Source organism: Panulirus ornatus, chromosome 61 (genome assembly GCF_036320965.1).
Source record: "Panulirus ornatus isolate Po-2019 chromosome 61, ASM3632096v1, whole genome shotgun sequence".
NCBI lineage: Eukaryota > Metazoa > Arthropoda > Malacostraca > Decapoda > Palinuridae > Panulirus > Panulirus ornatus.
The window spans coordinates 6,079,792-6,096,835 of record NC_092284.1 but is presented as its reverse complement, the minus strand read 5'-3'; the positions used below and the strand labels follow the sequence as shown (position 1 = coordinate 6,096,835).

Here is a 17,044-nt window from a genome sequence, read left to right as displayed (position 1 = left end):
TATTTACCATCATTTCCTCGTCACTGTTATGGGTCGTTAATTTATGAAGATAATGAATGTATTTACCATCATTTCCTCCGTCAGTGTTATGGGTCGTTAATTTATGAAGATAATGAATGTATTTACCATCATTTCTTCGTCACTGTTATGGGTCGTTAATTTATGAAGATAATGAATGTATTTACCATCATTTCCTCCGTCACTGTTATGGGTCGTTAATTTATGAAGATAATGAATGTATTTACCATCATTTCCTCCGTCACTGTTATGGGTAAACACAATTACTGAGGTTTGGATAAATGATAAATGGCAATCCATCTTAGTAAACATAAAATATAATGGATCTTTGGCGGTCTGGTCTGTACCATCCTACACTGACGTTACACAGTGGTCTGTACCATCCTACACTGACACGTTACACAGTGGTCTGTACCATCCTACACTGACACGTTACACAGTGGTCTGTACCATCCTACACTGACGTTACACAGTGGTCTGTACCATCCTACACTGACACGTTACACAGTGGTCTGTACCATCCTACACTGACACGTTACACAGTGGTCTGTACCATCCTACACTGACACGTTACACAGTGGTCTGTACCATCCTACACTGACACGTTACACAGTGGTCTGTACCATCCTACACTGACACGTTACACAGTGGTCTGTACCATCCTACACTGACGTTACACAGTGGTCTGTACCATCCTACACTGACGTTACACAGTGGTCTGTACCATCCTACACTGACGTTACACAGTGGTGTGTACCATCCTACACTGACACGTTACACAGTGGTCTGTACCATCCTACACTGACACGTTACACAGTGGTCTGTACCATCCTACACTGACGTTACACAGTGGTCTGTACCATCCTACACTGACGTTACACAGTGGTCTGTACCATCCTACACTGACGTTACACAGTGGTCTGTACCATCCTACACTGACGTTACACAGTGGTGTGTACCATCCTACACTGACACGTTACACAGTGGTCTGTACCATCCTACACTGACACGTTACACAGTGGTCTGTACCATCCTACACTGACACGTTACACAGTGGTCTGTACCATCCTACACTGACACGTTACACAGTGGTCTGTACCATCCTACACTGACGTTACACAGTGGTCTGTACCATCCTACACTGACGTTACACAGTGGTCTGTACCATCCTACACTGACGTTACACAGTGGTCTGTACCATCCTACACTGACGTTACACAGTGGTGTGTACCATCCTACACTGACACGTTACACAGTGGTCTGTACCATCCTACACTGACACGTTACACAGTGGTCTGTACCATCCTACACTGACACGTTACACAGTGGTCTGTACCATCCTACACTGACACGTTACACAGTGGTCTGTACCATCCTACACTGACACGTTACACAGTGGTCTGTACCATCCTACACTGACACGTTACACAGTGGTCTGTACCATCCTACACTGACACGTTACACAGTGGTCTGTACCATCCTACACTGACGTTACACAGTGGTCTGTACCATCCTACACTGACACGTTACACAGTGGTCTGTACCATCCTACACTGACACGTTACACAGTGGTCTGTACCATCCTACACTGACACGTTACACAGTGGTCTGTACCATCCTACACTGACACGTTACACAGTGGTCTGTACCATCCTACACTGACGTTACACAATAGTACAGTATGGTACAGTATGGTACAAGTAAGGTGGTACTTACCTCAGCACGGTACAGTATGGTAGGGGTACTTACCTCAGTACAGTATGGTAGGGGTACTTACCTCAGCACGGTACAGTATGGTAGGGCTACTTACCTCAGCACGGTACAGTATGGTAGGGGTACTTACCTCAGCACGGTACAGTATGGTAGGGGTACTTACCTCAGCACGGTACAGTATGGTAGGGGTACTTACCTCAGCACGGTACAGTATGGTAGGGGTACTTACCTCAGCACGGTACAGTATGGTAGGGGTACTTACCTCAGCACGGTACAGTATGGTAGGGGTACTTACCTCAGTACAGTATGGTAGTGGTACTTACCTCAGCACGGTACAGTATGGTAGGGCTACTTACCTCAGCACGGTACAGTATGGTAGGGGTACTTACCTCAGCACGGTACAGTATGGTAGGGGTACTTACCGCAGCACGGTACAGTATGGTAGGGCTACTTACCTCAGCACGGTACAGTATGGTAGGGGTACTTACCTCAGCACGGTACAGTATGGTAGGGGTACTTACCTCAGCACGGTACAGTATGGTAGGGGTACTTACCTCAGCACGGTACAGTATGGTAGGGGTACTTACCTCAGCACGGTACAGTATGGTAGGGGTACTTACCTCAGCACGGTACAGTATGGTACAAGTAAGGTGGTACTTACCTCAGCACGGTACAGTATGGTAGGGGTACTTACCTCAGCACGGTACAGTATGGTAGGGGTACTTACCTCAGCACGGTACAGTATGGTAGGGGTACTTACCTCAGCACGGTACAGTATGGTAGGGGTACTTACCTCAGCACGGTACAGTATGGTAGGGGTACTTACCTCAAGCACGGTACAGTATGGTAGGGGTACTTACCTCAGCACGGTACAGTATGGTAGGGGTACTTACCTCAGCACGGTACAGTATGGTACAAGTAAGGTGGTACTTACCTCAGCACTGTACATTATGGTAGGGGTACTTACCTCAGCACGGTACAGTATGGTAGGGGTACTTACCTCAGCACGGTACAGTATGGTAGGGGTGCTTACCTCAGCACGGTACAGTATGGTAGGGGTACTTACCTCAGCACGGTACAGTATGGTAGGGGTACTTACCTCAGTACAGTATGGTAGGGGTACTTACCTCAGCACGGTACAGTATGGTACCTGGGCTACGGTACCGTTCTGGTCTCTGGTGGCAAGTTAAACTTAACCAGGAAGCTGTTATGTTGGCTAGACGACAGGATGATAAAGGAAGCGGTGTCTCTGTTGGTTGACAACAACATGTTGTTAGTGCTGACACCACACTCATACTGCTGCTGACATCACGTTCCCCGCTGCTGACAACACTGACACCACACTCATACTGGTGCTGACATCACGTCCCCACTGCTGACAACACTCTCATATTGGTGCTGACATCACGTTCCCCGCTGCTGACAACACTGACACCACACTCATACTGGTGCTGACATCACGTTCCCCGCTGCTGACAACACTGACACCACACTCATACTGGTGCTGACATCACGTCCCCACTGCTGACAACACTCTCATATTGGTGCTGACATCACGTTCCCCGCTGCTGACAACACTGACACCACACTCATATAGGTGCTGACATCACGTTCCCGCTGCTGGCAACACTGACACCACACTCATACTGGTGCTGACATCACGTTCCCCGCTGCTGACAACACTGACACCACACTCATACTGGTGCTGACATCACGTCCCCACTGCTGACAACACTCTCATATTGGTGCTGACATCACGTTCCCCGCTGCTGACAACACTGACACCACACTCATATAGGTGCTGACATCACGTTCCCGCTGCTGACAACACTGACACCACACTCATACTGGTGCTGACATCAAGTCCCCGCTGCTGACAACACTGACACCACACTCATACTGGTGCTGACATCACGTCCCCACTGCTGACAACACTCTCATATTGGTGCTGACATCACGTTCCCACTGCTGACAACACTGACACCACACTCATATTGGTGCTGACATCACGTTCCCACTGCTGACAACACTGACACCACACTCATACTGGTGCTGACATCACGTTCCCCGCTGCTGACAACACTGACACCACACTGTTAGTTATGACAACACTGACACCAAGCTGGTAACGATGAAAATGATATTGGTGTTGAGATCTGTGACACTAGTAACATAGTAACACACGTTACTCTACCACTGTCACAATGCACCACTGTAACAATGAACCACTGTTATAGTGCACCACTGTAACAATGAACCACTGTTATAGTGCACCACTGTAACAATGAACCACTGTTATAGTGCACCACTGTAACAATGAACCACTGTTATAGTGCACCACTGTAACAATGAACCACTGTTATAGTGCACCACTGTAACAATGAACCACTGTTATAGTGCACCACTGTAACAATGAACCACTGTCATAGTGCACCACTGTAACAATGAACCACTGTTATAGTGCACCACTGTAACAATGAACCACTGTTATAGTGCACCACTGTAACAATGAACCACTGTTATAGTGCACCACTGTAACAATGAACCACTGTTATAGTGCACCACTGTAACAATGAACCACTGTTATAGTGCACCACTGTAACAATGAACCACTGTCATAGTGCACCACTGTAACAATGAACCACTGTCATAGTGCACCACTGTAACAATGAACCACTGTCATAGTGCACCACTGTAACAATGAACCACTGTCATAGTGCACCACTGTAACAATGAACCACTGTTATAGTGCACCACTGTAACAATGAACCACTGTCATAGTGCACCACTGTAACAATGAACCACTGTCATAGTGCACCACTGTAACAATGAACCACTACATAATGAACCACTGACACTACAAACCTAACACACTGGAATGAATCAAACTGAACCTTTCATATGAAGCAATAGATTAGTGTCATATTTGTGTTGGAACTGATCCACTCAATTATATGAAGCAGTGAACCTCGTAATACATTCATATAAACCATGAGACACTGAACATGAAACCATAAACCATATGAAGCAGTGAACCTCGTAATACATTCATATAAACCATGAGACACTGAACATGAAACCATAAACCATATGAAGCAGTGAACCTCGTAATACATTCATATAAACCATGAGACACTGAACATGAAACCATAAACCATATGAAGCAGTGAACCTCGTAATACATTCATATAAACCATGAGACACTGAACATGAAACCATAAACCATAGACAGAATAATATTATACCTGAACCAGTGAATTATTCGTATGATGAATCAGTTCACTCCAACATTTGACGTTAGTTCTAACCCACTGAGTTAGTCTCATGAATCATAAAACCCCTGATTCAGTCATGTTAATTCTGAATCAATGAATCAATTATACGAATCATCAAATCCCTAATGCATTTATATTAGTTCTGAACCATTGAGTCAGTCATATGAAGCATTGAACCCCTTCATATGAATCACCCAGACATGTTTATCAACTGGCTAACTTCTTGAAGGAAGCAAAGTTGTGGGAAGATGAAGGAAGCAAAGTTGTGGGAAGATGAAGGAAGCAAAGTTGTGGGAAGATGAAGGAAGCAAAGTTGTGGGAAGATGAAGGAAGCAAAGTTGTGGGAAGATGAAGGAAGCAAAGTTGTGGGAAGATGAAGGAAGCAAAGTTGTGGGAAGATGAAGGAAGCAAAGTTGTGGGAAGATGAAGGAAGCAAAGTTGTGGGAAGATGAAGGAAGCAAAGTTGTGGGAAGATGAAGGAAGCAAAGTTGTGGGGAGATGAAGGAAGCAAAGTTGTGGGAAGATGAAGGAAGCAAAGTTGTGGGAAGATGAAGGAAGCAAAGTTGTGGGAAGATGAAGGAAGCAAAGTTGTGGGAAGATGAAGGAAGCAAAGTTGTGGGAAGATGAAGGAAGCAAAGTTGTGGGAAGATGAAGGAAGCAAAGTTGTGGGGAGATGAAGGAAGCAAAGTTGTGGGAAGATGAAGGAAGCAAAGTTGTGGGAAGATGAAGGAAGCAAAGTTGTGGGAAGATGAAGGAAGCAAAGTTGTGGGAAGATGAAGGAAGCAAAGTTGTGGGAAGATGAAGGAAGCAAAGTTGTGGGAAGATGAAGGAAGCAAAGTTGTGGGAAGATGAAGGAAGCAAAGTTGTGGGAAGATGAAGGAAGCAAAGTTGTGGGAAGATGAAGGAAGCAAAGTTGTGGGAAGATGAAGGAAGCAAAGTTGTGGGAAGATGAAGGAAGCAAAGTTGTGGGAAGATGAAGGAAGCAAAGTTGTGGGGAGATGAAGGAAGCAAAGTTGTGGGAAGATGAAGGAAGCAAAGTTGTGGGAAGATGAAGGAAGCAAAGTTGTGGGAAGATGAAGGAAGCAAAGTTGTGGGAAGGTGAAGGAAGCAAAGTTGTGGGAAGATGAAGGAAGCAAAGTTGTGGGAAGATGAAGGAAGCAAAGTTGTGGGAAGATGAAGGAAGCAAAGTTGTGGGAAGATGAAGGAAGCAAAGTTGTGGGAAGATGAAGGAAGCAAAGTTGTGGGAAGATGAAGGAAGCAAAGTTGTGGGAAGATGAAGGAAGCAAAGTTGTGGGAAGATGAAGGAAGCAAAGTTGTGGGAAGATGAAGGAAGCAAAGTTGTGGGAAGATGAAGGAAGCAAAGTTGTGGGAAGATGAAGGAAGCAAAGTTGTGGGAAGATGAAGGAAGCAAAGTTGTGGGAAGATGAAGGAAGCAAAGTTGTGGGAAGATGAAGGAAGTGAAAGCAATCTTTAGTTTGGTGGTTTGAGGAAGGAGAAGTTATCATAACGGTCAGGACTCGAGCAAGGAAGAGTCCACAGAAAAACTGTGGGAAGCAACAGCAGGACGTGAGCAATGGGTTTTAGTGTGGGAGGACGGGGCGCATGCACACATAGCCACTGTGGCCCACTGTGACCCACTCCTGCCCACGGTGGCCCACTGTGGCCCAGTGATGTCCACTGTGGCTCACTGTGACTCACTGATGTCCACTGTGGCCTACTGTGGCCCAGTGATGTCCACTGTGGCCCACTGCGTCCCACTGATGTCAACTGTGACCCACGGCGGCCCACTGTGGCCCAGTGATGTCCACTGTGGCCAACTGCTGTCCACTGTGGCCCACTGCGTCCCACTGTGGCCCACTGCGTCCCACTGCGTCCCACTGTGGCCCACTGCGTCCCACTGCGACCATTACGTATCGTAATTGGTCATAGAATTGGCCATGGAATAAGTTGTGTAATGTTTCTGTTGTCCAAACTTTCATGAAGGCAAGAAGTCTCCTGGTCTGAAATCTGACCTGAATGTTAAGTGTTCATATAACATGTGTCATGATGAAGGTAGATAAAGATAACATGTGTCATGATGAAGGTAGATAAAGATAACATGAGTCATGATGAAGGTAGATAAAGATAACATGAGTCATGATGAAGGTAGATAAAGATAACATGTGTCATGATGAAGGTAGATAAAGATAACATGTGTCATGATGAAGGTAGATAAAGATAACATGTGTCATGATGAAGGTAGATAAAGATAACATGTGTCATGATGAAGGTAGATAAAGATAACATGTGTCATGATGAAGGTAGATAAAGATAACATGTGTCATGATGAAGGTTGATAAAGATATCATGTGTCATGATGAAGGTAGATAAAGATAACATGTGTCATGATGAAGGTTGATAAAGATAACATGTGTCATGATGAAGGTAGATAAAGATAACATGTGTCATTATGAAGGTTGATAAAGATAACATGTGTCATGATGAAGGTTGATAAAGATAACATGTGTCATGATGAAGGTTGATAAAGATAACATGTGTCATGATGAAGGTAGATAAAGATAACATGTGTCATGATGAAGGTTGATAAAGATAACATGTGTCATGATGAAGGTAGATAAAGATAACATGTGTCATGATGAAGGTTGATAAAGATAACGTGTTATAATAGTGATTGATAAAGATAACATGTGTCATGATGAAGGTTGATAAAGATAACGTGTTATAATAATGACTGATAAAGATAACATGTGTCATGATGAAGGTTGATAAAGATTACGTGTTATAATAGTGATTGATAAAGATAACATGTGTCATGATGAAGGTTGATAAAGATAACGTGTTATAATAATGATTGATAAAGATAACATGTGTCATGATGAAGGTTGATAAAGATAACATGTGTCATGATGATGATATCATGACACAGACATGTACAGTATGAGCAATGTGACATGGTCAACCAGCGTGTGATGAAGTGATTAAGACACAATACAAAGACATACAAACAACAACAAACCCTTGGATGTTTACCAGGTTATATGTGATGGTGGAACACATCATCATCATCTTCAGACACTCACATATCAGTGTGGCAAAAGTTTGTCAACATAAACATGATACAAAGACCTGCAAGTTGTCATTGTGATTATGGAAACACAACTAATGTAAGTTGTGAACTACTATGTGACTGAAGTACAACCCCATCCATACTATGTGACTGAAGTACAACCCCATCCATACTATGTGACTGAAGTACAACCCCACCCATACTATGTGACTGAAGTACAACCCCATCCATACTATGTGACTGAAGTACAACCCCATCCATACTATGTGACTGAAGTACAACCCCATCCATACTATGTGACTGAAGTACAACCCCACCCATACTATGTGACTGAAGTACAACCCCACCCATACTATGTGACTGAAGTACAACCCCATCCATACTATGTGACTGAACTACAACCCCATCCATACTATGTGACTGAAGTACAACCCCATCCATACTATGTGACTGAAGTACAACCCCATCCATACTATGTGACTGAAGTACAACCCCATCCATACTATGTGACTGAACTACAACCCCATCCATACTATGTGACTGAAGTACAACCCCATCCATACTATGTGACTGAAGTACAACCCCATCCATACTATGTGACTGAAGTACAACCCCACCCATACTATGTGACTGAAGTATAACCCCACCCATACTATGTGACTGAAGTACAACCCCATCCATACTATGTGACTGAACTACAACCCCATCCATACTATGTGACTGAAGTACAACCCCATCCATACTATGTGACTGAAGTACAACCCCATCCATACTATGTGACTGAAGTACAACCCCATCCATACTATGTGACTGAAGTACAACCCCATCCATACTATGTGACTGAAGTACAACCCCATCCATACTATGTGACTGAAGTACAACCCCATCCATACTATGTGACTGAAGTACAACCCCACCCATACTATGTGACTGAAGTACAACCCCACCCATACTATGTGACTGAAGTACAACCCCATCCATACTATGTGACTGAAGTACAACCCCATCCATACTATGTGACTGAAGTACAACCCCACCCATACTATGTGACTGAAGTACAACCCCATCCATACTATGTGACTGAAGTACAACCCCATCCATACTATGTGACTGAAGTACAACCCCATCCATACTATGTGACTGAAGTACAACCCCATCCATACTATGTGACTGAAGTACAACCCCATCCATACTATGTGACTGAAGTACAACCCCACCCATACTATGTGACTGGAGTACAACCCCACCCATACTATGTGACTGAAGTACAACCCCATCCATACTATGTGACTGAAGTACAACCCCATCCATACTATGTGACTGAAGTACAACCCCACCCATACTATGTGACTGAAGTATAACCCCATCCATACTATGTGACTGAAGTACAACCCCATCCATACTATGTGACTGAAGTACAACCCCATCCATACTATGTGACTGAAGTACAACCCCACCCATACTATGTGACTGAAGTACAACCCCACCCATACTATGTGACTGAAGTACAACCCCACCCATACTATGTGACTGAAGTACAACCCCATCCATACTATGTGACTGAAGTACAACCCCATCCATACTATGTGACTGAAGTACAACCCCCATCCATACTATGTGACTGAAGTACAACCCCATCCATACTATGTGACTGAAGTACAACCCCATCCATACTATGTGACTGAAGTACAACCCCATCAATGTCATGTAACATAATTTTTGTGAGTTATCTTTGATGTGGAAACATATCAAAAGCTTTTTGAAAGTTGACATTGTTAACATGTGCAACGATTTTGCAAGTAGATTGGTTGAATACTCTTCTACTAATATGTTTTAAGAACAGACTTGATCAGTACTTTGCTTCAAGTTCACAACTTACATTAGTTGTGTCTCCATAATCACAATGACAACTTGCAAGTTATAATCTTTGCATCATTTCTTTCCCTTCTAACTTGTGGCACATTAATGTATGAGTTTCTGATGTGGTCTGCCACTACCACAGTCAGCTGCAAAAGATCCAGTGGTCTGTTGTGGTTTGTATTACAACATCACCTTCGTCTTACATGTTCATTATATCATATAAGAATCATGTAGTACATGTTCATCATATAAGAATCATGTAGTACATGTTCATCATATATGAAGCATGCAGTACATGTTCATCATATATGAAGCATGCAGTACATGTTCATCATATATGAAGCATGCAGTACATGTTCATCATATATGAAGCATGCAGTACATGTTCATCATATATGAAGCATGCAGTACATGTTCATCATATAACAATCATGTAGTACATGTTCATCATATAAGAATCATGTAGATGTGTCAAACAACTCGTTCATCAAGTGATGGTGTTCTGTATGGTCAACTCGTTCATCAAGTGATGATCCCCTTCCCTCCTACACACTGTAGCCAACACTCAGTCATCCCCTTCCCTCCTACACACTGTAGCCAACACTCAGTCATCCCCTTCCCTCCTACACACTGTAGCCAACACTCAGTCATCCCCTTCCCTCCTACACACTGTAGCCAACACTCAGTCATCCCCTTCCCTCCTACACACTGTAGCCAACACTCAGTCATCCCCTTCCCTCCTACACACTGTAGCCAACACTCAGTCATCCCCTTCCCTCCTACACACTGTAGCCAACACTCAGTCATCCCCTTCCCTCCTACACACTGTAGCCAACACTCAGTCATCCCCTTCCCTCCTACACACTGTAGCCAACACTCAGTCATCCCCTTCCCTCCTACACACTGTAGCCAACACTCAGTCATCCCCTTCCCTCCTACACACTGTAGCCAACACTCAGTCATCCCCTTCCCTCCTACACACTGTAGCCAACACTCAGTCATCCCCTTCCCTCCTACACACTGTAGCCAACACTCAGTCATCCCCTTCCCTCCTACACACTGTAGCCAACACTCAGTCATCCCCTTCCCTCCTACACACTGTAGCCAACACTCAGTCATCCCCTTCCCTCCTACACACTGTAGCCAACACTCAGTCATCCCCTTCCCTCCTACACACTGTAGCCAACACTCAGTCATCCCCTTCCCTCCTACACACTGTAGCCAACACTCAGTCATCCCCTTCCCTCCTACACACTGTAGCCAACACTCAGTCATCCCCTTCCCTCCTACACACTGTAGCCAACACTCAGTCATCCCCTTCCCTCCTACACACTGTAGCCAACACTCAGTCATCCCCTTCCCTCCTACACACTGTAGCCAACACTCAGTCATCCCCTTCCCTCCTACACACTGTAGCCAACACTCAGTCATCCCCTTCCCTCCTACACACTGTAGCCAACACTCAGTCATCCCCTTCCCTCCTACACACTGTAGCCAACACCCAGTTCCCCCCCCTCCCCCTATACAGTATAGCCAACACCCAGTCCCCTCCCTCCCCCTGTACAGTATAGCCAACACCCAGTCCCCCCCCTCCCCCTATACAGTATAGCCAACACCCAGTCCCCTCCCTTCCCTGTACAGTATAGCCAACACCCAGTTCCCCCCTCCCTCCCCCTGTACAGTATAGCCAACACCCAGCCCCTCCCTCCCCCTGTACAGTATAGCCAACACCCAGTCCCCCCCCTCCCCCTATACAGTATAGCCAACACCCAGTCCCCCCCCTCCCCCTGTACAGTATAGCCAACACCCAGTCCCCTCTCCCTCCCCCTGTACAGTATAGCCAACACCCAGTCCCCCCCCTCTCCCTGTACAGTATAGCCAACACCCAGTCCCCTCTCCCTCCCCCTGTACAGTATAGCCAACACCCAGCCCCTCCCTCCCCCTGTACAGTATAGCCAACACCCAGTCCCCCCCCTCCCCCTGTACAGTATAGCCAACACCCAGTCCCCTCCCTCCCCCTATACAGTATAGCCAACACCCAGTCCCCCCCTCCCCCTATACAGTATAGCCAACACCCAGTCCCCCCCCCTCTCCCTGTACAGTATAGCCAACACCCAGTCCCCCCCCCTCTCCCTGTACAGTGTAGCCAACACCCAGCCCCTCCCTCCCCCTGTACAGTATAGCCAACACCCAGCCCCTCCCTCCCCCTGTACAGTATAGCCAACACCCAGTCCCCCCCTCCCCCTATACAGTATAGCCAACACCCAGTCCCCCCCCTCCCCCTATACAGTATAGCCAACACCCAGTCCCCCCCCTCCCCCTGTACAGTATAGCCAACACCCAGTTCCCCCCCCTCCCCCTGTACAGTATAGCCAACACCCAGTTCCCCCCCTTCCCCTGTACAGTATAGCCAACACCCAGTTCCCCCCCTCCCTCCCCCTATACAGTATAGCCAACACCCAGTTACCCCCCCTCTCCCTGTACAGTATAGCCAACACCCACACATCTCTCCTGCCTACCTAACGTAGCCCAACACATATAAATATGTTCAACTTGCTTGTGGAACCAATATTTTGCACTAATGTCCAGCCACAATGGCCAGGTATAGTCATAGCCATAGGCCACACATGGCCACCCATCTGGCCACATCCACCTGTGGATCCAACAGTGTGGCCATCAATTTGGCCACATCCACCTGTGGATCCAAAATTGCGGCCACCAATTTGTGTCATGAGTGTGGCCAACCATCCACCACTTGACTAGTGAACAAATATGACCCTAAATGTATTAGGGACATTTGGGGACAATATAATGCTATATCCTCTCAGGATCCAGTTATACTGTCTCCTGCAGTCCACTTCAGCGGGTCCCTACAGGATAGGTCTAAACTCCTCCTATGTAGTGTGGGAATACCACCACTATTGTATCTTCCGACTCTGTGTAGCATTATCATAACCCGATCAATCCTGTGTTATGATTCTATTAATCAGATGATGTTACAGTGTAGCTGGTAACGCTAGATGATGTTACAGTGTAGCTGGTAACGCTAGATGATGTTACAGTGTAGCTGGTAACGCTAGATGATGTTACAGTGTAGCTGGTAACGCTAGCTGAAGGTCATACTGTTTAAGGTCATACTAACATACTAGCTGAAGGTCATACTGTTTAAGGTCATACTAACATACTAGCTGAAGGTCATACTGTTTAAGGTCATACTAACATACTAGCTGAAGGTCATACTGTTTAAGGTCATACTAACATACTAGCTGAAGGTCATACTGTTTAAGGTCATACTAACATACTAGCTGAAGGTCATACTGTTTAAGGTCATACTAACATACTAGCTGAAGGTCATACTGTTTAAGGTCATACTAACATACTAGCTGAAGGTCATACTGTTTAAGGTCATACTAACATACTAGCTGAAGGTCATACTGTTTAAGGTCATACTAACATACTAGCTGAAGGTCATACTGTTTAAGGTCATACTAACATACTAGCTGAAGGTCATACTGTTTAAGGTCATACTAACATACTAGCTGAAGGTCATACTGTTTAAGGTCATACTAACATACTAGCTGAAGGTCATACTGTTTAAGGTCATACTAACATACTAGCTGAAGGTCATACTGTTTAAGGTCATACTAACATACTAGCTGAAGGTCATACTGTTTAAGGTCATACTAACATACTAGCTGAAGGTCATACTGTTTAAGGTCATACTAACATACTAGCTGAAGGTCATACTGTTTAAGGTCATACTAACATACTAGCTGAAGGTCATACTGTTTAAGGTCATACTAACATACTAGCTGAAGGTCATACTGTTTAAGGTCATACTAACATACTAGCTGAAGGTCATACTGTTTAAGGTCATACTAACATACTAGCTGAAGGTCATACTGTTTAAGGTCATACTAACATACTAGCTGAAGGTCATACTGTTTAAGGTCATACTAACATACTAGCTGAAGGTCATACTGTTTAAGGTCATACTAACATACTAGCTGAAGGTCATACTGTTTAAGGTCATACTAACATACTAGCTGAAGGTCATACTGTTTAAGGTCATACTAACATACTAGCTGAAGGTCATACTGTTTAAGGTCATACTAACATACTAGCTGAAGGTCATACTGTTTAAGGTCATACTAACATACTAGCTGAAGGTCATACTGTTTAAGGTCATACTAACATACTAGCTGAAGGTCATACTGTTTAAGGTCATACTAACATACTAGCTGAAGGTCATACTGTTTAAGGTCATACTAACATACTAGCTGAAGGTCATACTGTTTAAGGTCATACTAACATACTAGCTGAAGGTCATACTGTTTAAGGTCATACTAACATACTAGCTGAAGGTCATACTGTTTAAGGTCATACTAACATACTAGCTGAAGGTCATACTGTTTAAGGTCATACTAACATACTAGCTGAAGGTCATACTGTTTAAGGTCATACTAACATACTAGCTGAAGGTCATACTGTTTAAGGTCATACTAACATACTAGCTGAAGGTCATACTGTTTAAGGTCATACTAACATACTAGCTGAAGGTCATACTGTTTAAGGTCATACTAACATACTAGCTGAAGGTCATACTGTTTAAGGTCATACTAACATACTAGCTGAAGGTCATACTAACATACTAGCTGAAGGTCATACTGTTTAAGGTCATACTAACATACTAGCTGAAGGTCATACTAACATACTAGCTGAAGGTCATACTGTTTAAGGTCATACTAACATACTAGCTGAAGGTCATACTAACATACTAGCTGAAGGTCATACTGTTTAAGGTCATACTAACATACTAGCTGAAGGTCATACTAACATACTAGCTGAAGGTCATACTGTTTAAGGTCATACTAACATACTAGCTGAAGGTCATACTGTTTAAGGTCATACTAACATACTAGCTGAAGGTCATACTGTTTAAGGTCATACTAACATACTAGCTGAAGGTCATACTGTTTAAGGTCATACTAACATACTAGCTGAAGGTCATACTAACATACTAGCTGAAGGTCATACTGTTTAAGGTCATACTAACATACTAGCTGAAGGTCATACTAACATACTAGCTGAAGGTCATACTGTTTAAGGTCATACTAACATACTAGCTGAAGGTCATACTAACATACTAGCTGAAGGTCATACTGTTTAAGGTCATACTAACATACTAGCTGAAGGTCATACTAACATACTAGCTGAAGGTCATACTGTTTAAGGTCATACTAACATACTAGCTGAAGGTCATACTAACATACTAGCTGAAGGTCATACTGTTTAAGGTCATACTAACATACTAGCTGAAGGTCATACTAACATACTAGCTGAAGGTCATACTGTTTAAGGTCATACTAACATACTAGCTGAAGGTCATACTGTTTAAGGTCATACTAACATACTAGCTGAAGGTCATACTGTTTAAGGTCATACTAACATACTAGCTGAAGGTCATACTAACATACTAGCTGAAGGTCATACTGTTTAAGGTCATACTAACATACTAGCTGAAGGTCATACTAACATACTAGCTGAAGGTCATACTGTTTAAGGTCATACTAACATACTAGCTGAAGGTCATACTAACATACTAGCTGAAGGTCATACTGTTTAAGGTCATACTAACATACTAGCTGAAGGTCATACTAACATACTAGCTGAAGGTCATACTGTTTAAGGTCATACTAACATACTAGCTGAAGGTCATACTAACATACTAGCTGAAGGTCATACTGTTTAAGGTCATACTAACATACTAGCTGAAGGTCATACTAACATACTAGCTGAAGGTCATACTGTTTAAGGTCATACTAACATACTAGCTGAAGGTCATACTGTTTAAGGTCATACTAACATACTAGCTGAAGGTCATACTAACATACTAGCTGAAGGTCATACTGTTTAAGGTCATACTAACATACTAGCTGAAGGTCATACTAACATACTAGCTGAAGGTCATACTGTTTAAGGTCATACTAACATACTAGCTGAAGGTCATACTAACATACTAGCTGAAGGTCATACTGTTTAAGGTCATACTAACATACTAGCTGAAGGTCATACTAACATACTAGCTGAAGGTCATACTGTTTAAGGTCATACTAACATACTAGCTGAAGGTCATACTAACATACTAGCTGAAGGTCATACTGTTTAAGGTCATACTAACATACTAGCTGAAGGTCATACTAACATACTAGCTGAAGGTCATACTGTTTAAGGTCATACTAACATACTAGCTGAAGGTCATACTGTTTAAGGTCATACTAACATACTAGCTGAAGGTCATACTGTTTAAGGTCATACTAACATACTAGCTGAAGGTCATACTGTTTAAGGTCATACTAACATACTAGCTGAAGGTCATACTGTTTAAGGTCATACTAACATACTAGCTGAAGGTCATACTGTTTAAGGTCATACTAACATACTAGCTGAAGGTCATACTGTTTAAGGTCATACTAACATACTAGCTGAAGGTCATACTGTTTAAGGTCATACTAACATACTAGCTGAAGGTCATACTGTTTAAGGTCATACTAACATACTAGCTGAAGGTCATACTGTTTAAGGTCATACTAACATACTAGCTGAAGGTCATACTGTTTAAGGTCATACTAACATACTAGCTGAAGGTCATACTGTTTAAGGTCATACTAACATACTAGCTGAAGGTCATACTGTTTAAGGTCATACTAACATACTAGCTGAAGGTCATACTGTTTAAGGTCATACTAACATACTAGCTGAAGGTCATACTGTTTAAGGTCATACTAACATACTAGCTGAAGGTCATACTGTTTAAGGTCATACTAACATACTAGCTGAAGGTCATACTGTTTAAGGTCATACTAACATACTAGCTGAAGGTCATACTGTTTAAGGTCATACTAACATACTAGCTGAAGGTCATACTGTTTAAGGTCATACTAACATACTAGCTGAAGGTCATACTGTTTAAGGTCATACTAACATACTAGCTGAAGGTCATACTGTTTAAGGTCATACTAACATACTAGCTGAAGGTCATACTGTTTAAGGTCATACTAACATACTAGCTGAAGGTCATACTGTTTAAGGTCATACTAACATACTAGCT

The 17,044-nt window shown here is 43.5% G+C and overlaps 1 protein-coding gene and 1 long non-coding RNA gene across 2 annotated transcripts in view; one reads left to right on the top strand and one right to left on the bottom strand.

The window, feature by feature from the left end:
* Positions 1-17,044, top strand: part of LOC139767392 (uncharacterized) — a 130,881-nt gene that overhangs the window by 22,327 nt on the left and 91,510 nt on the right. The window lies entirely within an intron of this gene.
* Positions 1-17,044, bottom strand: part of LOC139767432 (uncharacterized) — a 33,334-nt gene that overhangs the window by 11,041 nt on the left and 5,249 nt on the right. Inside the window, exons 2-4 of the mRNA XM_071696813.1 lie at positions 12,561-12,692; positions 6,655-6,893; positions 2,859-3,054 (exon numbers count right to left, since the gene is read on the bottom strand). Coding sequence (XP_071552914.1) covers positions 2,859-3,054; positions 6,655-6,893; positions 12,561-12,692 — 567 coding nt within the window. The remainder of the gene's footprint in view (positions 1-2,858; positions 3,055-6,654; positions 6,894-12,560; positions 12,693-17,044) is intronic.